General features: G+C 45.2%; 1 protein-coding gene across 1 annotated transcript in view; it reads left to right on the top strand.

Moving 5' to 3' along the window:
- The first annotated feature begins 2,758 nt into the window (after window positions 1-2,758).
- The window catches only part of LOC138288481 (E3 ubiquitin-protein ligase TRIM39-like), a 232,599-nt gene continuing 207,802 nt past the window's right edge, over window positions 2,759-27,555 (top strand). Inside the window, exon 1 of the mRNA XM_069230037.1 lies at window positions 2,759-3,077. Within this exon, the coding sequence (XP_069086138.1) occupies window positions 2,922-3,077 (156 nt within the window). The 5' untranslated portion in view covers window positions 2,759-2,921. The remainder of the gene's footprint in view (window positions 3,078-27,555) is intronic.

Below are 27,555 nucleotides of genomic sequence, written 5' to 3'. Positions count from 1 at the left end.
CATAGGCTCCGCTTGCTAAGGTTGTCTTTTTCAGGTGGCCGGCAGGGGTCGCCCTGCACTAGACGGTGTGTGCTGTTGTAGGGCGTTAGCAACCCTTCATCAACCATTCCGAGCTAGACGTCTGTCTCCTTGGGCTGAGTTGTGTGATGTTTTTTACCTTTCAAGCATAATTCAATCAGTAGCGCTAGTCTATCAAATTTACATAGAAAATGCATGTGAAATAAATGGCTTTTTCCTTCAGTAAAATAGTATTAGCTAATCACAGTAACGTGTCAGCATTTGTTTGCACATTGATATCCCAAGCACTTCCATATATTTGAACAAATAACTAGAGAGACATATGTCCTATTTCTCTTTTTCACTAAGCAAAGGGTTCAGTCTCCTGACTGTGTTATCTATCTAAGATATAAACATATCCGATCATTTTATAGACATTATTAGCATTCTGACTTCTGATCACACAAAGGCAGACAACCAAAATGACAAAATCCACTCTGAAGTGTTGGTGAGTCCATTGCTTTTTTGGGGCGCAAGACATTTTTAGGTGCAAAGCATTTGCCATATATGGGCATCGATGAACCAAGATCAGGCTGCTGTACACTTCTTCAAAGTGCCCATCCTTCGCAGAGACCTCGTGCATCTGATGCAGATTCCTGGTTTTCCTGCTGTTTCAGCCTTGTGTATATCTGCAGTGCCATGTTTTTGAGGCTTTTTTAGGTTGAGCCTGCAGGCAGCATGCACTTGAAGAGCTAGTATTTTATTTTTACGAAAAAAATTCTAATAAAGGAGTTCTTAGCCCGCCCATTACCTACCATTCGTTGATATCACCATCACTCGTCTTTGCTGCCTTCTAATTTGTCAGCACATGCGAGGCGTCACTTCCTGCATCCTTTCCTTTTCCTGTTGGGGTACCTGGACCAAGTACACTTTGATTATCTTAATCACTGCCCCTTCACTACTTGTGCTGTGATCGAGGTACTATTTCGTTTTTTGGGGGGGCATTTTTATATAGCACAAATTCAACCCCACCCAAAGCTACTGGAGCGCTTTACAAAAGCACAAGTTGCATTACATAAGTTCACATTCATTGTATTTATGCACGAATAGATTAAGTGATGTGCCCAGGATCACAGGATGTTGAACCGACGCCATCCCTGCTTGTTGAACAAGTGTTGGCACCCAAGGTGTGCAGACTTCAAAATCAACAACCAGCTGCATTCTGGTAGATGGAGTACTTGTTCCATCATAAATCACGTAATGAGAATAATACATCTTGTGCTGTGGGCTATGTGCACCTCAGACGCTGTTCTAACCTGCATCTAAGGACACCAATGCTTGGCAGATCACGGATCTGTGGCACAGGGCGCTCAAGTGGGTCCATGCATATGTTCGATGTTCCCCATGGCTGACCATTGCTTTTACACTTCATCTCTTGTAGGCAGAGATTTATGATGGGAAAAGGACACTTACACGGCCTTCAGTGCAAGGTGATGTGATATTAGAGAGGCCAGGGTCAGTGGGCATCTCGCAGCTGAAAATTCAGCAATATGAAATCGCCAGATGTAAATCACTTAACCTCTCCTAACCCCCAAAGATCTGCATGAACCTTGATATTCGTTACATAAACTTTATGGCTCCTCCTATAGTAAACTATTCTGAATAAAAATGTCTTTAGATTCTGTCTTTTTTTTCATTTGAAGTTTCAAGCACGCACAGCAAGTTTGCATCTGGATTTGCACTGACCAGTCAGTGGAAAATATTTGCACCTGACTACCAGTGCAAAATTACAAATTTTTGGTCCAGTCAGTCAGTGTAAATGTGTGTGCAAATTTGGGCAAACTTATGCAAACTCTGCAATTACATTTCTGATACTAGTGTGAAGAATTGAGCTGTTCTCATTTCCCATACTATACAGTGATACAACATGCCATACAATAACATACCATGTTATGCAATGCCATACCATAGCATAACGCATGATACAACGCTCCACCATACCATGCTATGACAGGCCAAACCTTCTGTACTGTGCAATGAGGTACTATATCATACCATACTATATAACACACCATACCATGCTATGACAGGCCAAACCTTCTGTACTGTGCAATGAGGTACTATATCATACCATACTATATAACACACCATACCACGCTATGACAGGCGAAACCTTCTGTACTGTGCAATGAGGTACTATATCATACCATACTATATAACACACCATACCACACTATGACAGGCCATACCATACTATACAATGGCAGGCCATATCGTAACATACCATACGATAACAGGCCATTCAATACTACACAATGACGTACCATACAATTATAGACCATAGCATACAATGCAATGACAGGCCATAGCATACCATACTACTTAGTGACACACCATACCACATTATAACATACTATGCAAGATAACAAAATAAAAATCACAAAGCCAATAAATCTCACAAAGGCGAGACCTATTGGCTTTGCAAATGCTTGTTTTGTTTGCTCGCTTTCTCAGCTGTAGAACCACATATTTAAACGAAAAATGTTTAAAGGTGTACCTGAATGCCGGTCAATACAACACAGTGGATAAAGCACTATTTCATTTGTATTGTTTTTTATTTAGTTATTTAGTACGACAGCAACATGCCACCTGGATCGGAGGAGTAGGAAATGGGCTTGGCAGCCTGACTAATACATGATTAAATATTTTCGTCAAGACTCCAGGTGAAATGAAACTGAAACAGGTATATGTTGGACGTGTCACAGAGCCTTATAATCACAGAGCGAAGAAAGCCGTGTTTTGTTCGTTTTCCGTTCGGTACCTCAAAGATCGAGCCGTGCAAGTCGCATCCACATCACCTGAGCGGAGGAGCCGGGTACCTTTCAAGCAGCACCGAAGAGAGGAGATTCTGCGCAGCCGTAGACATGCTCCAAGACGGGACCGTGTGCGAGAGCCACGGTGAGGGGCTGAAGCTGATTTGCACACAGGACCGCAGAGCCATCTGTCTAGTCTGTTGGGCATCCGAGGAGCACAAGAACCATGCCGTGCGCCCCATAGAGGAAGCCCCCAAGGTGTATAAGGTAGAGAGAGTGTTTTTTTTATCTTTATGTCTTGCAGTTGGTCCTTAAGTATGCTCGAAAGTACGTTTGCGCTTCCCACGGAGCCGGAAATATATGTAAGAGGGCGAAACCTGCAACTTGAGGTCGTAATAGGCAGGTGCTCAAAGGCTGAATATTCTGGACATATGTCAGTGGAGAAAAGTTTATTCCAGGATTTTATTGTGGATTTGGTGAGCATAGAGGCGGTGAGCTAGAGCGGCGCACCTGGCGCGGGTGCGCTTGGGCCTTTAAGTATAACAGGAGGGGTATTTGTGGAGCGCGTTCATCCCAATATCATCTTTTGGCAATACTGACAGATAACGGTTGTTTCACGGGTCAAGTTTTCGCATTGCTTATCTGTGAAATGTCCATGATTCGTGTCTCTGGTTTCGGTGTGTGTATGAGTGACATTCTACTACCAAATTGCAAACATAAATAATTGAAGACCCAGGTAAGTCATGAACCGGAAAATACAAATGTTTCGGAGAGCGGCGTTTGGAGCCATGAGTTGTTTGGATTTTACTGGACTTAGGTGCAAATAGGACTTTGTTACATCATTAGATACCTGACATTATTTTTCAAACCTAAGGGTTGGTGTGAAACCGATTTTCTACAAACCTGTGATTTGTTACATTAATTTCTGCTGGCTCGCCGTCAGCGCTATGATTAGAACATAGGAGGATGTTAGGTATTTCTTGATACCCCTGGTGGGTTTCTAGCCTTGAAAAAGTCACTAAGGTGACAAAACACGTGTTGGCTGTGGATGTTGCTCCATCTGAAAAAGTTTTCGGCTGACTATCTGAAACATTCATTAAAGTCTTTAACCGTTGTAGGAAAATTGCTCCTTGTTGCAGTTACACCCCCCCACCACTTTTTGCCTGATATTGATGCTGACTTGACTGAGAAGTGTGCTGGGACCCTGCTAACCAGGCCCCAGCACCAGTGCTCTTTCACAAAAAATGTACATTGTTTCCACAATTGGCACATCCCTGGCACACAGATTAGTCCCTCGTAAAAGATACCAGTGCTACCAAGGGCCCTGTGACCAGGGAAGGTCCCTTATGTCTGCAGCATTTGTTGTGCCACCCTAAGGGACCCCTCACCTAACACATGCACACTGCCATTGCAGACTCTGTGTGTTGGTGGAGAGAAAAAGGCAAAGTCGACATGGCACCCCCCTCAGGGTGCCATGCACACAAAATACTGCCTATGGCATAGGTAAGTCACCCCTCTAGCATGCCTTAAAGCCCTAAGGCAGGGTGCACTATACTACAGGTGAGGGCATAGCTGCATGGGCAATATGCCCCTACAGTGTCTAGGTCTATTCTTAGGCATTGAAAGTACAGTGTGGCCATATTAAATATATGGTCTGGGAGTTTGTCAAAACGAACTCCACAGTTCCATAATGGCTACACTGAACACTGGGAAGTTTGGTATCAAACTTCTGAGAATAATAAACACACACTGATGCCAATGCTGGATTTATTAAAAAATTCATACAGAGAGCATCTTAGAGATGCCCCCTGTATTTTACCCAATCCTTCAGTGCAGGACTGACTGGTCTGTGCTAGTCTGCCACTGAGAGACAAGTTTCTGACCCCCTCAGGTGACAGCCTTTGTGCTCTCTGAGGCCAGAAACAAAGCCTGCACTGGGTGGAGGTGCTTCACACCTCCCCCCTGCAGGAACTGTAACACCTAGCAGTGAGGTTCAAAGGCTCAGGCTTCATGCTACAATGCCCTAGGGTACTCCAGCTAGTGGAGATGTCTGCCCCCCGGACACAGCCCCACTTTTGGCGTCAAGTCCAGGGAGATAATGAGAAAAACAAGGAGGAGTCACCCCCTCAGCCAGGTCCACCCCTAAGGTGACCAGAGCTGAAGTGACCCCCTCCTTGGAAAATCCTCCATCTTGTTTTGGAGGATTTAGCCTGTTAGACCTGACAGCCTTAGGGTAGTCACCCCTAACTTTTTGCCTGCCTCCCCCCACTTTTGGGATACTGTTTTTGCTGGTTTTTAGACTCTGCGCACTTTACCACTGCTAACCAGTGCTAAAGTGCATATGCTCTCTCTCTGTAAACATGGTAACTTTGGATCATACCTGATTGAACTATTTAATCTACGTATAAGTCCCCAGTAATGTGCACTCCAGGTGCCTAGGGCCTATAGATTAAATGCTACTAGTGGACCTGCAGCACGGATTGTGCCACCCACTTAAGTAGCCCCTTTTCCTTGTCTCAGGCCTACCATTGCTAGGCCTGTGTGGGCAGTTTCACTGCCACCTCGACTTGGCATTTAAAAGTACCTGCCAAGCATAGAGCTCCCCTTTTTCTACATATAAGTCACCCTTAATGTGTGCCCTGGGTATCCCCTAGAGCAGGGTGCTGTGTAGGTAAAAGGCAGGACATGTACCTGTGTAGTTATATGTCCTGGTAGTGTAAAAAAACCCTCAATTCGTTTTTGCACTACTGTGAGACCTGCTCCCTTCATAGGCTAACATTGGGGCTGCCCTCATACACTGTTGAAGTGGCAGCTGCTGATCTGAAAGGAGCAGGGAGGTCATATTTAGTATGGCCCGAATGGTAATACAAAATCCTACTGACTGGTGAAGTCGGATTTAATATTACTATTCTAGAAATGCCACTTTTAGAAAGTGAGCATTTCTTTGCACTTAAATCCTTCTGTGCCTTACAATCCACGTCTGGCTAGGTTTAGTTGACAGCTCCTTGTGCATTCACTCAGACACACCCCAAACACAGGGTACTCAGCCTCACTTGCATACATCTGCATTTTGAATGGGTCTTCCTGGGCTGGGAGGGTGGAGGGCCTACCCTCACACAAAGGACTGCCACACCCCCTACTGGGACCCTGGCAGACAGGATTGAACTGAAAGGGGACCTGGTGCACTTCTTAGCCACTCTTTGAAGTCTCCCCCACTTCAAAGGCACATTTGGGTATAAAACAGGGCCTCTGCCCTACCTCATCAGACACTTGCTGGAGAAGAAACCGGAACCAGAAACTACATCCTGCCAAGAAGAACTGCCTGGCTGCTCAAAGGACTCACCTGTCTGCTTTCTACAAAGGACTGCTGCCTTGCTGTTGCCCTGCTGCCTTGCTGAACTCTTGTCTGGCTGTGAAAGTGCTCTCCAAGGGCTTGGATAGAGCTTGCCTCCTGTTCCTTGAAGTCTCAGGACCAAAAAGACTTCTTCCTTTCACTTGGACGCTCCGTGCGCCGAAAATTTCGACGCACAGCTTGTTTCGCGGCAAGAAAAACGCCGCACACCGACGCTGATCAACGCGACGCTCTCGGGACGATCGAGACTTCGACGCACAACCTCGCAAGGACAACGCCGCCCGACTTTCCAGGAGAAATCGACGCGACGCCTACCATGAACGCGAAACTTTGACGCACGGCCTCGCAAGGACAACGCCGCCCGACTTCCGAGGAGAAATCGACGCGACGCCTGCCGTGAGACCAAAATTTCGACGCACGGCCTCGCAAGGACAACGCCGCCCGACTTCCAAGGAGAAATCGACGCGACGCCTGCCGTGAGATCGAAACTTCGACGCGCAGTCCCGCAGAACAACGCGCAGCCGGAAAACAAGTAGGAGAATCCACGCACAGACCCGGGACATCTGGTAATCCCCGCGATCCCCGAAAAGAGATTGTCTGCGCGCCGGAAAACGACGCCCGACTTCCCCGCGTGGAAAAGAACGACGCAAGTCTTTGTGTGCTGAGGAGAAATCGACGCACACACCCTTTTTCCACGCATCCCTTTTCCTGTGGCCCTCTGAGGAGATTTTCCACCAGAAACCAGGTACTTTGTGCTTGAAAGACACTGTATTGCATTCTAAAGACTTAAGACACTTTCTATCACTTTCCTGTGATAGTTCTACAATTTTCCATTGCATCTTTATTCTTTTTGACCTACAATTATCTTGATAAATATTATATATTTTTCTAAACACTGTGTGGTGTATTTTTGTGGTGTTATATGGTGGTATTGTATGACTTATTGCACAAATACTTTACACATTGCCTTCTAAGTTAAGCCTGACTGCTCGTGCCAAGCTACCAGAGGGTGGGCACAGGATAATCTTGGATAGTGTGTGACTTACCCTGACTAGAGTGAGGGCTTTTGCTTGGACAGAGGGTAACCTGACTGCCAACCAAAAACCCCATTTCTAACATAGCCCAATAGGGATAGGGATGTGCTCCCCTCCCCAAAGGGAGGGAGCACAAGGAGGGTGTAGCCACCCTCGAGGACAGTAGCCATTGGCTACTCCCCTGTGACCCTAACACACCCCTAAATTCAGTATTTAGGGGTGACCCTGAACCCAGGGCTTCAGATTCCTGACGACCTAACAAGAAGGAGGACTGCTGGCCTGAAAACCCCACAGAGAAGGAGACAACAACTGCTTTGGCCCCAGCCCTACCGGCCTGTCTCCAGATTCAAAGAACATGCAACAGCGACATATCCAGCAGGCCCAGTGACCTCTGCCGACTCAGAGGACTGCCCTGCAAACCCAAAGGACCAAGAAACTCCAGTGGACAGCAGGTCTGCCAAAAGCAACAAAGAAGAAACCATCTTTAATGGGACTCCCACCTCACTCCTGAAGCGTGAGTCCCCAACACTCTGCACCCGACGCCCCCGCCCGTGTCCAGAGAAACCAACACTGAAGAGAGGACCCCCAGGTGACTCCCACGACGTGTCCACCCTGAGACGACCTCTCTGCACCCCCACGGCGACACCTGCAGAGAGAATCCAGAGAATCCCCCTGACCGCGACTACCCGGTAACAAAGAACCCGACGCCTGGAAGAAGCACTGCACCCACAGCCCCCAGGCCCGAGAGGAATCAATTTCCGGTGCAGGAGTGACCAGCAGACGGCCCTCATCTTTGCCCAGTCGGTGGCAGCCCGAGAAGCCCCCTGTGCCCTGCCTGCATCGCCAGAGTGACCCCCGGGTCCCTCCATTGATTTCAACACAAAACCCAACACCTTGTTCACCCACTGCACCCGGCCGCCCTAGTGAGGGTGTAGTTTGTGTGCCTACTTTGGACCCCCAGTGCTCTACAAAACTCCCCTGGTCTGCTCCCGGAGGACGCAGGTACTTACCTGCTAGCAGACTGGAACCGGAGCACCCCTAGTCTCCATAGGCGCCTATGTTATTTGGACCCCTCTTTGATCTCTGCACCTGACTGGCCCTGTGTTGCTGGGTGTTTGGGTTTGACTCGAACCCCTAGCAGTGGGCTGCCTATGCCCCGGAGACTGAACTTGTAAGTGCTTTACTTACCTGGCAAACTAACCTTTACTTACCTCCCCCAGGAACTGTTGAATTTTGCAGTGTCCACTTTTAAAATAGCTTATTTCCATTTTATGCTACACTGTGTACATTACTGTTTTTATTCAAAGTTCTATATTTACCTATGCCAAGTACCTTACAATTTCTGTACTTATGTGATATCTGAATCTTGTGGTTCTAAAATAAATTAAGAAAATAATATTTTTCTATATAAAAACTTATTGGCCTGGAGTTAAGTCATTCGTAAAAGTCATTCTGACCCTGGCGGTAAAAACCGCCAGGGCCAACGACCGCGGGAGCACCGCCAACAGGCTGGCGGTGCTCCCATGGGCATTCTGACCGCGGCGGTACAGCCGCGGTCAGAAACGGAAAACCGGCGGTGGACCGGCGGTTTTCCGCTGCCCTGGGGAATCCTCCACGGCGGCGCAGCTTGCTGCGCCGCCATGGGGATTCCGACCCCCACAACTGCCATCCTGTTCCTGGCGGTCGTGACCGCCTGGAACAGGATGGCGGTAAGGGGTGTTGTGGGGCCCCTGGGGGCCCCTGCAGTGCCCATGCCACTGGCATGGGCACTGCAGGGGCCCCCATAACAGGGCCCCACAAAGATTTTCAGTGTCTGCCTTGCAGACACTGAAAATCGTGACGGGTGCAACTGCACCCGTCGCACCCTTCCCACTCCGCCGGCTCCATTCGGAGCCGGCTTCCTCGTGGGAAGGGGTTTCCCGCTGGGCTGGTGGGCGGCCTTCTGGCGGTCGCCCGCCAGCCCAGCGGGAAAGCCAGAATACCCGCGGCGGTCTTTTGACCGCGCAGCGGTATTTTGGCGGTCCCAGCCAGGCCGGCGGCTTCCGCCGCCGGCCGGGGTCAGAATGACCCCCTATGTGTGTGTTCTCATTTATTGCCTGTGTGTGTACAACAAATGCTTAACACTACCCTCTGATAAGCCTAACTGCTCTACCACATTACCACAAATAGAGCATTAGTATTATCTAATATTGCCACTGTCAAACCTCTTTGGGAACCCCTGGACTCTGTGCACACTATCACTTTGAGATAGTATCTACAAAGCCAGCTTCCTATTCTCTTGAGTTACATTCTGAATGACTTCCTTTGAGTGCTGTGGTGCCCTTGTCCCCATGTTGTGTAGTGTCACCTGTGTGTTGCACTGATTTGCCTGTGGGTAGTTGGGCATTGTTACCGTTCAGCACCACTTTATTCTAACTGTGCATACTTCTCTATTTGATTTGCTTTTGCTATTAACGCATGGTTGCTTGTTGGATGTGTGCCCATCATTACCACTACCAGAGACCACTTTAGCGTTGGTGGCACCTGTGGGGCAGACTTTTTCGGCACACCCTACCCCATGATCACCTCCTGGGATTCCCTCACTACCAACAGGCAAATGTGCCCCTCATCTCTCAATAGCCCCCCTTTCACATGCATTGGTTTGTTTTAAAGCTGGTGTAAAGGCTGGCTTTACTAATCCATTCAGCTATCCACACAGAATATAGTTCTTTGCAGCAGGCATATTAACCATTGATGCTATTTTATGGTGAGTGAAAGCTGCAGCTAGACAAAACCTCCATCTCTCTATGTAGCAGGGACATTAATCACAAGAGGTATCTTGAGATTTTAATTGCTTCCCGAACGCTGGACACACAAGGAACTTTTCAGCAGGTGGTTTTAAATCGCAAGTTTCTAAGTTATTGCTAAACAAAGCGCACGCCTGAGGTCAGCGCCCCTAATTCAGGTCAGCACCCAGTGCAGCTGCACCGCTCGCACCGCCCTAAAGCCGGCCCTGACCACTACTACCAGTTCACGTTTCTCTTAAATTCTGTATCACTGCTTATGTGCTTGTCAATATGGGCCAAAACCTATTACTCATCTCACAATGCTAAGGTTTGCCATCAAAAGGGGCATTTATATTTCCCTACTTGGAATATTTTCTTTAAATAGAGATTGCATCACAAAGCATCAACGGGTGAGGAAAAACAAGTGTGAGTCAAATTCCCAGCAGGCTGCTCCTGTTTGCTTTTCGCCCTCCCACTTCAGAGATGGGGAGTTGTTTGCTCCCAGCTCTCTTTGCTCCCTTCCCCCACACATAGGCTCTTGAAAACCAGCATTTGCAATGCAATAGGCCTCACATTTACTTGAGTTACAGCTATTGGTGTTGTAAATGCATAACTGGACTTTTCTTGCCACATAAATTGGTGAACGCTGCCACATAATTTTGTCCTTTTTTGCCACATAATTTTGTCCTCTTTGCCACATAGTTCCAATGGCCCTGCATATAACTAAATGACTTCCATTTACCTTCTTCCTTTATCTGCAGCAAATAATGAGACACAAATAATAAATGGAAGGCTGAAATGCTTACATACAAACATGTAAATAAATTGACAACTGAGTTGTATGTGGTGGAAATGTGTTCCTGTGAAATATGATCTTGTTGCTAACATCTGGACAGCATGGCCAAATCAGACTTACCTCCTCCGGAGGTCGATACATTAAATAAGGTTCAAAACTGCTATTGCCTAAACTTAGAAATTGCACGACTTCTAAAGGTAAGCTGTGTAAATACAGCGTTTCAAGGCGACATTATCCTTGAAGACATTCGCCTGCACAAAATATTCTGCTTCGTTTGTCGAAGAGGCGTGCCCTCCAGATCAGGATTGTGTGGTGCTTGCACACACTTCCTAATCTGGGCAGACTGCAAACACATACCCTGGCTGCTATGACACCTACTCAAACATGTTAACTACAATTGTTTAAAATGAAAGAGCTGCCAGGGCTGAACTGAAACACAAACTTCCCTCGGGAGAAAATATCACGCCACCCAGAATTGCTTTTGAAAAAAACCTCACAATTTATAGCATTTTTTTCAAATATTTTGGCTAAAAGCCTTGTGTTTTGCAGAAATGCCGCCAGAGGGACAGGTCATACATTCCAATATTTATGGCACGTCAGAGTACCCTGTAGTATTTTTCACCAGAGATTTAATGTAGTGCCTACAAGAAAACTGCCTGCAATAACGATCATTTGTGCTACAATGGCAAACACTTTCATATATAGTACCTATCAGCGGTGGGAATTACTACAACTGCTAGGGTTATCTTTTCCTTGAGGTTAGAGAAGCTATGTGGCATTTAATGAAGAAGGACAGAGGCTGAATGACAACCCTGGGTTTCTGATGGAGGTGTTAATTGGCCCTGGAGAGCCCGCAGAGTCTCCTGTGAAGCAGAGGGCTGAGGACTATCCACATTTTACAGGCCCTTTAGTAAAAGTGCAGGGGAAGACATTCTTCTCAGCTGTGAGGGGATGAGGCGTTAAGGCATGCCAGGAGACAAATTAGGCAGCGAAATGATTTTAAGTTTAGTATGCACATGAGTTAGCTAAAATCGTGACTGGAAAACAAACTTTACATTAGAAGTGTACATGAACAAGAAAGTGTCTATGTGTAAAATGTAAGCATACTGTACAGGCGGGTAGCTGTGCATGCAGGAATGTGTGCCTGAGAAGGTTTTAGTACAAGCTGATAAAATGCGCAAAACAAAACATGCTAAACATGCCAAGTTCGACAAGAAGTAACAAATGATTCCCATACAAAGGACCTCCGATTCTGTTTAATCACATTTGTGATTTACAGGCACGCCAAACTTTCCTGCAGTCAGTTCCACAATATTCGATGCTAGTAGCGCTAGTGTGTGTTCTTCAAGCTAAACAAAAGGTTTTAGCTGCTTCCTTAAGGAGTATACGTGGGCATTAGGAGAGCAATCATCTAATTAAGGTTGTGCAGTTACGAGCCCCTTTCTTGCAAAGGCAGCAAAACTAACTGCGCTTATACTCAGGAGTTATGGTAATTTTACAGTTCCTCCCCGCGGCTGTGTCGAGCTCCAAATCCGGGGAGGCTCCTCATTGGCCTTGCGGGGGGACTGGCCCTGACAAGTAAATTTTACTGAAGTTGATGGGGTAATTCATATTTCTAGCGCCATCATATCAGGAAGTATCGCTGAATGAAAAAAGAAAAAGTAATGTCCCAATGCTAGCAGTGCTAGCGCACATGTTCTGCCAGCGACACAGGAAGGTTGTGATGTGTTTTTACCAGACAACACGTAGTGAGCCTTGAAACAATGTGCCTTGCACTAGCAACAGTACAGCATATAAAGACGTCTTTGCCGACTCCCGTGCTGTCTAAACTTGAAGCGATGTGCCCCACTCGTCACTATGTTCAGCAAACCAAATGTTGGGGCACTCCCTTTAAAGGAGTTAAGGTACACTCCTGGCACACAAAAGATGAATAGCAAGCAAAGCAAAGAAAGCGGCTGCAAACCTTGTATCAAGCCAAGCACACAGTAAAACAAGAACAAATAAATAACAAGCATTTGCAATGCAACGGGTCTCGCATGTGCTAGAGTTAGAGCTATTAGCGTTGTAAACTACTAACCGGACTTTTCTTGCCACTTAGATTGAAAATTACAAGTGAAATAGTTTCACGAGCCGATTCACAGCGCTATGGTCGCCATGAGTATCAGGTGAAGAGACACACAAAAGGAAAAAGAAGTTCACTCGCAGTCAAACTTATCATCAGAAGTACAATAAATAAGCCATGTAACAGTGGAGATGGCCAAGGCGGTAACAAAACCTCGCCAAGGAGGGACACACGTAAAGCATTTACCAATGTCATCAAAAGATTTTTGATGGGCAAGCCCACGAACGAGTGATAGTGATGGGCGTGAGCTGGGCGTTGTTAAAAGCCCAGGCACATACCAAAACGATGGAAAAACAGCACTAGCACGCTGTTATGCGCAACCTAAAAAACACACATTTGTGTTTCAGCTCCACTCTGTACTGTGTTTTTTAATAGATGTGTCATTAAGGACAATGAAGTACCGTTTAAACCAAACCTGAAAGCTACTGAAATGTGACGCCCCTTTATCTAGAACATGGCGCTCGTACAAGAGAGATAATAGCAGGTGATGACGCAGAAATGAAGGTTTTACATTTATTAGCGCATAAAACGTAGTGCCGCAATAATCAAGTGTGACTTTAACCAAACTAATAAAGATTGTACGGGGACAAATGTGCCCTCAGAGTAGTTCGCCAACATTTATAAGCGTGCTTTATATAACGTGATGTATTAGAATTGTACTAATCTGACATAACCGTAAACGTGTGCCATGATTTGCTTGTTTGAAATGTTTTAACTTAGCATAACTTTAGTGGAGGCTTCGGCCTAGTTGCCTTGTCTCACGGTTTAGATGCTCGTGTTTTTCTAATGTGCTAATAAAACGTGTATTCTTGCTTGAAGCTGTACTTTTCCAGTGAGATCGGTTCACATGCTTATCTTTAAGGTTTCGTGCCAGCCTGGCATCTTCTTCTTTGCTCCAAGGTCAATCTGCAGGTGCAGACAATGGAAGCTCTGAAAGTGAGTTAATTGGTAAAATATGTTGCAACTTACGTTCCCGACTCCAAGGATAATGTATGCCTAGGTAGAAGCTTGTGAATTGTTGTTTTTGATTGGACAATTTGAAGCCAACCTATGAACCCTCCAATGGAAGACCCTACTGGATTTGAACTGTTGATTATTTAAACCTGGTGCACAAGAAGAAAGCAGCCATTAGCCAGCAGCCATTAGCCATGGGCCATTACCCATTGCACCCATTGAGGACATTATTGCCCATTGCAGCCATTATGACCCATCTTGCCGACCTCGTCATTTTGCCATCTTCTACGATGCCAATTGATGTTCGACGCCATTTTGAATGAGACTTTGATGCTTTCTCTAATCGAGAGAAAGAGACTTTAAGTAATTCTCGCTCTAGAGACTTTAACTTTGATTTGCCCCTTTGCATAAAGTAGTAGTTTTGTCCTTTTATCTTGCCGCTGTGAGGCAATTGCCCCGTCCACCCTGCCCCCTTTGCCCCCGTCCCATGCTGATCGAAACCGGTACCTGTGAGACGAAGACTTCCTTGAATGGTGATTGAATTTGGTAAATATGAAAGGAAAATGTACAATTGCATTGTGTTTCTTTTTAGGTAACCAACTGCTGATTTTTGATAAGAGCCCTAGTTAGGAGTTTTCCAAATCAATGTTGCTAAATTGTTTTTGCATGAAGTCCCACATGCAGATGCTAATTTGAGGTTAGATGAGGATTCATTTGTTGCACGATGCAATTTGAGACCTTGTTATGCTGACTAATGTATGCAATTAGCCCATTACAGATTATAGTTTTAGTGGTTTGCGTTGCTATTATCGAATGCATTGTTATTCAAATGCTGCATAGATTGCATCTTTTTCGCCGTTATGGACAGCTATTAATGTTCATTTACATATATCATTTGGTGTTGAGACACATTTATATCGTGCTAGCTTTGTTAATATAGGGAAATAAATTCATTAACTTTGAATGAACTGGTGTGGTTATTCATGGCCGAAAGGTCATGGTTCGCCGAAATGTTTTCTGGATTAATTGTGAAGTGTTATGTTGATCAGGGCATTGCTTATGTTCGTTATTGATTATTGATTTGATTAAATTGACTAATCTTGGGTGAAGAGAGCCCCACTTGGTCAAAAGATTCATCGACCCAAGAGCGTCCAAATACAGGTAATTTATTAGGATGGAACGCTCTATCAGTAGATGGTAGCAGAGGATGGTTTCGCCCTTTGGGACCCCACTCGAGAGGACGCTTTCGCCCTTTGGGACCCCACGGGACCCCACTCGAGAGGACGGTTTCGCCCTTTGGGACCCCACTCGAGAGGTAACGGTTACGCCCTTTGGGACCCCACTCAAGAGGTAACGGTTACGCCCTTTGGGACCCCACTCGAGAGGTATATGGTGTTGAATTGAAGGTTACGCTCTTTGAGACCCCACTTGAGAAGTATATGGTGTTGAATTAGATTTTTCTTGGGTAAAACAGATTGAGAGAATGATGATGCCCTAAGTCCCCCGCGACTTTCCCGGGATCTCGGAGCTTGCGAATGGAGAGAATGGAGGTGTGAAATCGGCGTTGGCGGTACTAGTGACGGTATGAGTGAAGTCAGGATTTTGCGCTTGCACAGCTTATTGCCGCAGATTGTTTGAAAAGGTTGCGAGGATTTTAGAGAATAGCGGAGGTGCGACTCCGAGTGTGAGAGTAGGGAAGTCGTCGAACTTCATGTGCATGTGGCGCTTTGTGCAGAAAAAGGTCCACGTGGTTGTTGTTGTTGAGATGGGCCCTGCGAGGTCAAGAGACTCCGGAGTATGTTGAAAAGTGTATGAGACACTTGTTTTATGTTGTGGTCTGGTCGGTTTAATAGGTTGACCGGGCGTGGTCAACGAGTCGGTACGTGTGTTAAGGGAGTGAAAGAAAACTTCGACTTCGGGCTTTGACAAATTCTAAGTGCACTAGAATAGATCATTGACAAGTTGAGAGCAGAGTCTGCGGGTCAGAATTTGCTTGCGAAAGTGGGGACCGAGAAAGATGGAATAACTGCCGAGGCTAGTGAAAAATCCCCAAGGTCCTGAAGCGATTGTATTACCCTTCCTGTAGTAAACCGACAGATCTGTTTTATTATTATTTGGTTGCTCGCGATACATGCCAGAAGTTGTTACGAGAGGAGCTGAGTGAAGGAGGACAAGCCGCGAGGCTTTGTCAGCCGCAGAGTGTGTGAGTGTGACGTCACTAGGAGCCGCGCTGGGATAGGTTGGTTGCAGAGAAGGGTCACGCACGGATTGGACGCAGTCCGTGGGGCTCGATTGGAAGGGGAAAGGCAAGCGAAGAGTATTCCGGGAATTAAAGTCACTTATTGATTACAAACTTTGTGAAATAAAAGACGAGAAAATGAAATTTTTTAAAGCATTAAAGAGTGCGATGAAGGGGGAGTCTTACATTAAAGCGAGCGTAGGAGAGGAGACGCCACCCGAAGGTACACCAGCTTACATTGTAATGGAGGAAAGGGGGGTAGCTCCGTGCCTTTGGCTAAAGCAATGGCACAAGCTGACAGAGAGACATGGGAGCGTAGCGTTCCCGATCCATGGGACATTCAATATAAGGATCCTAGAGAATTTGAGATTCGCGATGTACGACATGAAGGTACCTCCAAGGCCAGCACAGTTTGAGGCTCTAGCGATTTGGGAACTAATGGCTAGACAGCAACAGCAAAAGAAGTTCGAGACCAGGATAAGAAAGGTAGAAAAGACACTAGCGGACGCTAGGTGGGATAATGCACAGAAGGTGTGGAGGTCAGATATATTGCAGGGGATAAAATTGTTTCCCGCAATTGCTAAGGAAGAAGAGGCGACAGGCAAGAAAGCTACCTGTAAGACAAACAGGAGGTGTTCCAAAGATAGAGAGGACGAGGAAAAGTTAAGGAGAGAAGACGAGTCAGAGGATGAGGAGTTCATGATGCAATTGCTGAACGACCGTCCACCACCTTATGTAGAGAGTGAACAAGGTCCAAGTACCAGTTCTGCCCCTCCGGCACCGGTACAGAATAATGAAACTCCGAATTCAGAAACGCCATCGGGATCTAAGGACCCGAGTTTACTGTTTACCCCGCAGATACCGCAGGTTAGGAGAATATATCCAGATGTGCCTATATTGAAAACAGCAGAAAATTATCAGCCGCAGGTCCCAAGGTACTACAGCAGTGACAACAGTACGGGAATGATTCTAGATCCAACCGCAATGGGAGTACAGAATGGTCGCAACCCAACATTGGCACAAGCTGAATCAACCCAGCTTTTGATGTCTCAAAAGCAGATGCAGGGGGGAACCGCACATGCTCAGATGACGGGGAGTCAGACGGGCATGCCGGCAATGATGACCCATAGTGTGGGAATGAACATGCCTCAGAACCTGGGGAATGGACAGAACCCAGATGCGATATCCCTACCCATTACTGTAGGTCCACCGGTACCTTTGTACATTCAGCCTAACTCAGGTATGAGCGGTCAAGGATCAGTGGTGCAGAATGGGACGGAAAGGAGGTGCATAGAAAACACTCCAGAGACAACTCCGATAGCGGCTCTGCCAACTGGATCTGGGTCCTTGATGGAGTTTAGTCCCATATGTGCTCAGTCAACAGTGGTGAGGTCGAGTCCCCCACTGATGATACCGCTATCATCGAACACTGAAAAGTTGCCGCAACCATCAATGGCAGTCGATGTGAATGCTACACTGATGGGGTTGAATGCGCAACAGCTGACACAGTGGTTCAACAGTCTGAATTCCACACAAAGCTCAGCCAGTGGGAAGGGAGAAGACTATCTGAATAGGGTAAGGTTGAACATGGAAGCAGAAGAATTGGTGGAAGGGACCATGGGTTTGAATAGGTTAGAGTCCTACTCGGAAGAAGAGCTGAGGTATCTATGTCCCAGGATTACGAGAGAAGTGAACAAGGTACATAGAAGGTTGCAAGAAATAGCTGACAAAAACGGGGTTGAGATAGACAAGATAAAACACTTGAGCAGGAGCTATAGATTGGATTTCGGGACCACAGACTTTGAACACATGAGGTCAGCAGGCATGAAAACGCACCTTAGAGAATTGCTGCAGAGTGCACAAGTGTGGAGGTGCTTAGACAAATGGGAAAGTAGATGGGCAAAGAAAAAGGAAAAGAAGAAAGATAGTGTCCCAGAGCATAAGGAGAAAAGACCACAGAGTAGTGATGCAATAACCATGTTACCAATGAGGGAGACAGCAGGGGGAAAATTAATACATGTACCGTGGCACAGAAGCGACATTCAGTCTTTTACGGATGATTTTCCCAAACTGAGAGAGAAACCGATTGAATGGTATCAACAGACTGATAGGTTTGTGAAGCTTGCAAAATGTCTTTGGGAAGACCTGAACACCCTCTTTGAGATTGTGGTTCCGGCAGATTTGTGGGAAGACTGCAAAAGGGCTGTAGGTTGGCCGACAAGTGAACCAGAGAGAGACAGGGATACGGGTGCACCATCACCTATGGTAATGAGCTTGTACTATAAGGTGATTGAGCATTTGAAGACGAAGGTTGCCGCGAAAAATGTGGATTGGCAGAAGATTGATCGAACTGCCCAAGAGGCTAAAGAGTCGATTCATGGTTACTATGAGAGGTTGTTGAAGGCGTTCAAGAACTACAGTGGCACGGAAACAATAGAGGCGAAGGACATGCTTCATTTTGTGTTTAGATTTGTGGAAGGGCTGAGACCAGAGATAAGTCAGATGATAAAGACGCATTTGATTTGTTGGCAGTCAAAACCTATTGATGAGGTGTTGAATTATGCGAAATACTGTAGCGACGAAATTGAAGTGAAACAGAAAAGGTTGAAAGAGAAAGTGATGGTGATGCAACTTAAAGCAGCTCAGACAGGTTTGCAAGGGTTGCAAGGGTTCCAACAGCAGATACCGCAGCCGCAGGGAAATATGGTGTTTCAGCCACAGGCGAGAGGCAGAGGCAGAGGAGGCTTTGGGAGTAATGGTCCGGATTTGAACACTGTTGCGATTCCGAATGGTGTGCAGGCAATGAAAAGGGTGATGCCGTGTCACGTGTGCGGAATCGTCGGGCATTGGAAACGCGAGTGCCCGATGGTGGTGCAGGAAGGTGCAGGTGTTGGTCAGCAAAACAATGATGTGAATGCATTCCAGACAATGAGGGGACCGAAAATGAGAGGTCCAAACCCAAATTTTCAGACCATAAATCAGCTGCAGGGATTACAGCCCATGCAGCCGCAGCAGATGCAGATGCCCCGTATGCAGATGACGCAAATGCAGCCAATGCAACAGCAGTTTCCCATGGTACCTAATCAGCAAATGCAAATACCTTTGGCACCAGTGAGTCAGCAGCAAGTGATGGTTCCTCCACAGGTCTCGGGTCAGGTGATGAATACAAATGGCACAGTACAACAGTTCCCATTACACAGTGAGAATGGAATAAACAATGTATGGGAGAGTGAAAGTTCAGATGAGGAGGGAAATTGTGTGCTTGCAGCATCCTTGGAAGTTGATCAAAAGGGTCCATATGTGGAGGGAAGAGTTATGGGTCATCGTGTTTCATTCTTGGTTGACACAGGAGCCACACGTTCAACTGTTAGGAGCATTGAAGTACCAAATTTGCCACTCTCAGGGAGAACAGTTCAAGTAGTGGGAGTAGCAAACAGGCACCTGACGAACCCAATCACAGATCCAGTACAAGTCAGAATTGGTAACTATCAAGGGTCACATAATTTTGTGGTATGTGACTCAAGCCCGATAGCACTGTTAGGGAGAGACCTATTGTGCAAATTGGGATGTTCGATTATGTGTTCGAACGATGGAATTAGAATTCAGACGAGCAGTGATGGGGAAGAAGAGGACAGTGTAGAAGGGGATGAGCTGGAAACTGTCGATGAAGAATATCCTCTGATTAACCTTTTTCCGATGATAACTGAAGAAGATATTCCAGCTGAATTACGGGAAACAGTCGGAAAGGAAGTGTGGGATATGACAGGAAAAGAGGTGGGATTGGTGAAAGGAGTGGAACCAGTGAAAGTGACCGTAAAACCCAATGTAACCTTTCCCCAGACCCCACAATACCACATGGCACAAGACACCCTCATGAAAGTCGCCCAACTCATTGACGAGTTTGTAAAACAGGGAGTACTGAAAGAAGTGTTAAGCAGTCCATGTAATTCACCAATCATGGGACTAATAAAGCCGAGTGGAAAGGTCCGAATTGTGCAGGACTTGAGGAAAATAAATGACATCATAATTAAATGCTGCCCTGTAGTACCGAATCCAGCTGTGATAATGTTTCAAGTCCCTTGCGATGCCAAGTGGTTCTCAGTCATCGACTTGTCACAAGCATTCTTTTCGGTGCCTCTTCATGAGGACAGCCAATTTCTCTTTTGTTTCAAATTCTTAGACAGAGTTTACAGTTGGTGTCGAATTCCTCAAGGGTTTTCTGAGTCACCGTCAATTTTCAATCAGATTCTAAAGAAAGACTTGGAAGCGTTAGAATTGCCATTCGAGTCAACCCTAGTATAGTACATTGATGACTTACTGATTGCATCTAAGACAGAAAGTGGCTGCACAGCCGACACCATTGCTCTACTGAACCATTTGGGAAGGAATGGACACGAGGTGTCTCCTTCAAAGTTGCAGTTCTGTCAGAAGAAAGTAAAATACTTGGGTCATCAAATAGAGAAAGGGTCACGGAGAATAATGAAGGAAAGAATAACAAGTGTACTTCAAATGAGTCCACCAAAGACAAGGAGGGAGGTGAGGAAGTTTTTGGGGATGGTGAGCTACTGTCGCCAGTGGATTCCCAACTTCTCAACTCTAGCAAAGCCTTTACTGAAACTGACCCAGAAGGATGCCTTGGATGAAATTGAGCTGAAAGGAGATGAGATGGATGCTTTTATTGAATTGAAAGAATGCATGTGCAGGGCTCCAGCTTTAGGTATGCCTGATTACACAAAGCCTTTCACATTGTTTTGTCATGAACGTGATGCATGTTCTTTGTCTGTCTTGACCCAAGCCCACGGTGGCATAAACAGACCAGTAGCGTATTTTTCAGCTACTTTGGATCCGGTCGCAGCAGCACTTCCAGGGTGTTTGCGCGCCGTAGCAGCAGTTGGTATCAGCCTCACTCAGAGTGAAGGAATAGTGATGGGACACCCATTAACAGTCATGGTCCCTCACTCAGTTGAGATACTTTTGACCCGCTCCCGAACGCAACACATGACTGGAGCAAGACTCACAAGGTATGAAACAATAATTCTGGGCTCACCGAATGTGCAGCTGAAAAGGTGCACTACGTTGAATCCAGCAACCGTGCTTCCCAGTGAAAATGCTGAAATTGAGAACGCTGAAGACGTCGAGCACGACTGCCTTCAGGTGACTGAATTTTGCACAAAACCCCGACCTGATATTAGGGATACTAAGCTTGATGAAAATGACCATATTATTTTTGTTGATGGTTCATGTCTAAGAGATGGGTTGGGAATTTTGAAAGCAGGATATGCTGTATGTACTGTAACAGGTGTCTTGGAAGCGTCCTGGCTTCAAGGAGTCTATTCCGCACAAGTAGCAGAGCTTGTAGCCCTTACAAGAGCATGCCAACTGTCTACATTGATGAAGGTTACCATTTACACTGACAGTCAGTACGGGTTTGGAATTGTGCACGACTTTGGGCAATTATGGTCACAGAGAGGTTTCCTGACCTCTTCAGGGTCCCCAGTGAAAAACGGGGAGAGAATAAGGGAATTGTTACACGCCATTCAGATGCCAGCCGAAATTGCAGTGGTAAAGTGTAGTGCTCATACAAAAGGACAGGACTATGTTTCCCTGGGAAATGCATATGCGGATCAAGTCGCAAGATTTTGTGCCTTGAACTGTATATTGCTCAGGGATGAATGGAATTTGATAAGTGAGCCAGAGCTCGAACCAGCTGAAGCATTTGCCTTGAAGGTCGTGGATACAATGGATGAACTAAAAGCATTACAGAATAGCGTCAGGGAGGATGAAAGAGCTTCCTGGATTAAGTCACAATGTACAAGGAGACCAGATGAGTTATGGGTTTCAAATGAAGGAAAATTTGTTTTACCAAATAGTCTTTTATCGCAGCTAGCGCGGTTCTATCATGGGCAGGCTCACCTAGGGAGAGATGCCATGATAAGATTGTTCAAAACTGATTGGTTTAACCCCAGATACCGTCAAGTTGCAGAAGCAGTTTGCCATCGTTGTGTCATTTGTCAGCAGATGAACCCAGGAAAGGGAACGGTTGTGAACGTGAGCCACATTGTCAGGGCGGGTGGCCCGTTCAGCAGAATGCAGATGGACTTTATTGAGATGCCTGTGCATGGTGGTCTGAAGTATGTGTTGGTGATTGTGTGCATTTTTAGTCACTGGATTGAAGCATACCCCACACGTAGAAATGACAGCCTTACAGTTGCAAAACTATTGTTGAGGGAGTTGATACCACGTTTCGGATTCCCGATCTCTTTAGAATCAGATAGAGGAAGTCACTTCAATAACGAGGTGATAAAGTTACTTTGCGCAGCGCTGAACATTGAGCAAAAACTGCATTGTAGCTATCGCCCTGAAGCCTCAGGACTGGTGGAACAAATGAATGGTACACTGAAATCAAGAATGGCGAAAATATGTGCATCGACAAATTTGAAATGGCCTGACGCATTGCCTTTGGTGTTAATGTCAATGAGAAACACCCCTTACAGAAAGACTGGATTGTCCCCGCACGAAATTCTCATGGGCAGGGCCATGAGACTTCCTGCAGTTCCCGCAAACGCGCTTTTGAATATTACAGATGATATGGTGTTAGACTACTGCAAAGGTCTGGCTGACGTGGTTCGCTCTTTCTCTCACCAGGTGGAAGCAACCACCTTGCCACCGATCCCAGGTCCAGGACACACACTGAAAGCAGGTGACTGGGTCGTGATAAAGAAGCACGTGAGGAAGTCGTGTCTGGAACCCCGTTGGAAAGGCCCTTTCCAAGTGATCCTGACGACCACTACCGCTGTGAAGTGTGCGGGAGTTCCCAACTGGATCCACGCCAGTCATACAAAGAAAGTGTCGTGTCCCACAGATGAGGAAGTTGAAGTGCTGAAACTGCCAGTACCTGATAACAAAGTGCCGAGCGCTGAGACAGAGCAAAACAGAACTAGAAGCGAACAGGCAGAAATAGAGGAGAGAGAAATATTCTCTGAGGACGAAACAACCGATTCACTTGGGGAAGACCAAGGAGAAACCTCAGACAGCGACGAAGCAGCTGAAGGTAACAAAGACCCTGAAGCAGCTGAAAGTGACAAAGAGCCTGAAGAAAGTAACAGTGACAAAGGGCTCGAAAAAGGTGAAGAAGCAGGAGAGCCTGATCAGAGGAGGGCTTTCCCAGAAGCAGACGGTACAGCAAAAGAAAAGGAAAACCTGATTGACTCCCCAGAAGGAGGGGACAAGGCAGAACAGAACGAAACTGTTCAAACTTTCTCAGAAGAGATCGCAGGTCCATCAAGTGGACACAGTGCAAAGAGAAGACCAAGTATATCACCAGTAAAACTAAGAACTAGAGAAACGTTGAACGACAGTGAAGGGCCAAGAGTGAAAGAGAAAAGAAAGGTAGTGTCTGTCGTGGTACCAACATCAAGTGAAGAAAAAGACTTGGCCAAAGAGGAAAGTACCAGTGAGGCAGAATCGAAGAGAGATGCAAAATTGAAAAGGAAAAGGATACCAAACAGGAGATATTCCGGTCCAGAATGGGCATATGTAGTCAATGACGATTGGACCGACGAATTTGTATCTCTTAGCCTCGAGAACGAAGAAGAAGAGATACCAATAGAAAAGAAAAGTTTTATGGACACTATTGACTGAAAAACTGATAAATGACATTGCTTGCTATAATCTAACGTGATACAACCAGCTGAGACATTGCTAAACCGGATGAGACATTTGCTAACTTGATAAGACTTTGATAACCTGATTGACTCTTAAACCCGATTTGAGACAACGTTGCTAACTGATAAAAGACTGAGTTATTGCCGAATTGAGACAAATGCTGCTAACCGATAAGTGACTGGGCTCCTGAAGAAAAATGTGTGAGCATTGCGCTCGTTCAGCTTTGTAACTAATTGCTAAATCGTTTCTTTATAAGTGCTTCTAGCTCTCTGATTCTATACAGATCATGACTAAGTACGCTACACAAAACAGTAGAGTGAAATATTGTAAATATGCGTGTATAGGCTTGATAACTGCATGTGTACTAATAATAATGGCAATAGTGCTTGCAACGCGTGGTAAGGGTGAGAATGAGAAAATTGATGCTTCTACTTCTGCTCCTGTTACTGTCACTGAACTAACCGCATTGAAAAGACTAGAATTAGATGAGAGACACTTGCATGATAAGAAGGAACTTTCGTATAATGTTTTCTATCGCCTACTAACAGAATATGTTGAGACTATGGATGCGAAAGATTGTTATGTGTATACACAGATACCGACATCGGTAACGGAAGGGGTGACTTATCACCACATGCCTCTTACATATGGGATTACATGTAGTTTAGTAACTTCTAGATTTTATGGTCAAACTAACATACAGTATTTTTATTCAAATTATGATGTTACCTTTGCATATGTTCCTATAATAACGCAACTAAGCCAGATTGCTAAAGATTGGGATGCTAAAATAATGAGGGAATTTTTCGAGCCAATGCAACCTTTTGAAACAGCTCACGCTCATAGGGAAAACCTTACCTGCTCGCTCTCTGCAGTAGAAATAAGCTTTTTAGATCGCACAGATGATAGAAGGGCACAAATGAATGCGAAATTAGAAAAAGAGCTAAGTAAGAGGACTTCAGTAGATAATTATGCTTTTGCCGCAATAAAAACACAAGGAAAAATAGCTTTAGACGCTTGGCATGTAGGGAAATTTTGTATATATCGTGGTGAATCTTATTATGATAACATTTTCGTGGGAGCGAGTGAATGTAAACATACGTTTATCTTTAAGGCCAAATGGACATTCATGCTGAACGGACTTGACCCTGTCATACCTGGTGTATATTACATTTGTGGGCATAATGCCTATTATCGTCTTCCAAAGGGATGGTGGGGGAGATGTTATTTGGGTATAGTGTTCCCAAAGGTTTATCAACTGGATGACCTATCGGTGATTCCAAAGACGCCTGGATCTCATCGTATCCAGAAAAGAGAGACCGCAGCTGCTGTGGTAGGAGATATATTTGGAGCCATGATTCCTTCATTGGGAGTTGTGTTGAATTCCATCAAAATAAGAAAGTTGTCTACTATAGTGGATAACATGTTGACAAAGTTTTCAGGTGCTATAATCCTGATGGATGCTGAACTTGCAGCAGAAAGAGCTATGACTCTTCAAAACAGGCTTGCCCTAGACATTCTTTTAGCAAAGGATGGCGGCGTTTGCAAAATGCTTGGTGCGCGTCACTGTTGCACGTATATACCAGACAACAGTGTGAAGATTAAAACAATGCTTGCAAATCTAACAAAAGAGAGTGCAGACTTGAAGGAATTGAAAGAACCAGGAGTTTGGGAGAAGGTTGGAAAGGGAGTTGCTTCAGTGGGAAATTGGCTTGGTGGCATTTGGAATGGAATATTACTAAAAATAATACAGGGAATACTAATAGTACTAATTTGCATCTTTGGGATTTGGGGAATAAAGAGGGGAATACTAATGATCATGGCAAGAATTAAGAGAAGGAAGGAAGAGAAAATGATGAAAAGAATGGCAGAAGAATACAAGGCAAGAACAAGGGGAACTAAAAGGCAAAGAGAACTGACAGAATTTTAATGGAATAAAATTTGTGGGAATGGTTTTGTGTGATGACAAATAGTCATCAGAGGAGGGATTGATGACGCAGAAATGAAGGTTTTACATTTATTAGCGCATAAAACGTAGTGCCGCAATAATCAAGTGTGACTTTAACCGAACTAATAAAGATTGTACGGGGACAAATGTGCCCTCAGAGTAGTTCGCCAACATTTATAAGCGTGCTTTATATAACGTGATGTATTAGAATTGTACTAATCTGACATAACCGTAAACGTGTGCCATGATTTGCTTGTTTGAAATGTTTTAACTTAGCATAACTTTAGTGGAGGCTTCGGCCTAGTTGCCTTGTCTCACGGTTTAGATGCTCGTGTTTTTCTAATGTGCTAATAAAACGTGTATTCTTGCTTGAAGCTGTACTTTTCCAGTGAGATCGGTTCACATGCTTATCTTTAAGGTTTCGTGCCAGCCTGGCATCTTCTTCTTTGCTCCAAGGTCAATCTGCAGGTGCAGACAATGGAAGCTCTGAAAGTGAGTTAATTGGTAAAATATGTTGCAACTTACGTTCCCGACTCCAAGGATAATGTATGCCTAGGTAGAAGCTTGTGAATTGTTGTTTTTGATTGGACAATTTGAAGCCAACCTATGAACCCTCCAATGGAAGACCCTACTGGATTTGAACTGTTGATTATTTAAACCTGGTGCACAAGAAGAAAGCAGCCATTAGCCAGCAGCCATTAGCCATGGGCCATTACCCATTGCACCCATTGAGGACATTATTGCCCATTGCAGCCATTATGGCCCATCTTGCCGACCTCGTCATTTTGCCATCTTCTACGATGCCAATTGATGTTCGACGCCATTTTGAATGAGACTTTGATGCTTTCTCTAATCGAGAGAAAGAGACTTTAAGTAATTCTCGCTCTAGAGACTTTAACTTTGATTTGCCCCTTTGCATAAAGTAGTAGTTTTGTCCTTTTATCTTGCCGCTGTGAGGCAATTGCCCCGTCCACCCTGCCCCCTTTGCCCCCGTCCCATGCTGATCGAAACCGGTACCTGTGAGACGAAGACTTCCTTGAATGCTGATTGAATTTGGTAAATATGAAAGGAAAATGTACAATTGCATTGTGTTTCTTTTTAGGTAACCAACTGCTGATTTTTGATAAGAGCCCTAGTTAGGAGTTTTCCAAATCAATGTTGCTAAATTGTTTTTGCATGAAGTCCCACATGCAGATGCTAATTTGAGGTTAGATGAGGATTCATTTGTTGCACGATGCAATTTGAGACCTTGTTATGCTGACTAATGTATGCAATTAGCCCATTACAGATTATAGTTTTAGTGGTTTGCGTTGCTATTATCGAATGCATTGTTATTCAAATGCTGCATAGATTGCATCTTTTTCGCCGTTATGGACAGCTATTAATGTTCATTTACATATATCATTTGGTGTTGAGACACATTTATATCGTGCTAGCTTTGTTAATATAGGGAAATAAATTCATTAACTTTGAATGAACTGGTGTGGTTATTCATGGCCGAAAGGTCATGGTTCGCCGAAATGTTTTCTGGATTAATTGTGAAGTGTTATGTTGATCAGGGCATTGCTTATGTTCGTTATTGATTATTGATTTGATTAAATTGACTAATCTCGGGTGAAGAGAGCCCCACTTGGTCAAAAGATTCATCGACCCAAGAGCGTCCAAATACAGGTAATTTATTAGGATGGAATGCTCTATCACAGGATACAGCAATGTCAGCAGGGAGATCTCCACAAGTCTTGGGCCCATTCCTAGACATGGTTTTCTACGTGTCATGTGACAAAAAGTCATCACACACAGCACATATTCATTTAGAATATTAAAGCATTAGCATTCTTTTTTGCAGGCTGAAAATCAACATTTCTGATTG

The sequence above is a fragment of the Pleurodeles waltl genome, chromosome 4_1 (genome assembly GCF_031143425.1).
Source record: "Pleurodeles waltl isolate 20211129_DDA chromosome 4_1, aPleWal1.hap1.20221129, whole genome shotgun sequence".
Classification (NCBI taxonomy): Eukaryota; Metazoa; Chordata; class Amphibia; order Caudata; family Salamandridae; genus Pleurodeles; species Pleurodeles waltl.
The sequence above is the reverse complement of the archived record's forward strand: the minus strand, read 5'-3'. Positions and strand labels throughout refer to the sequence as shown.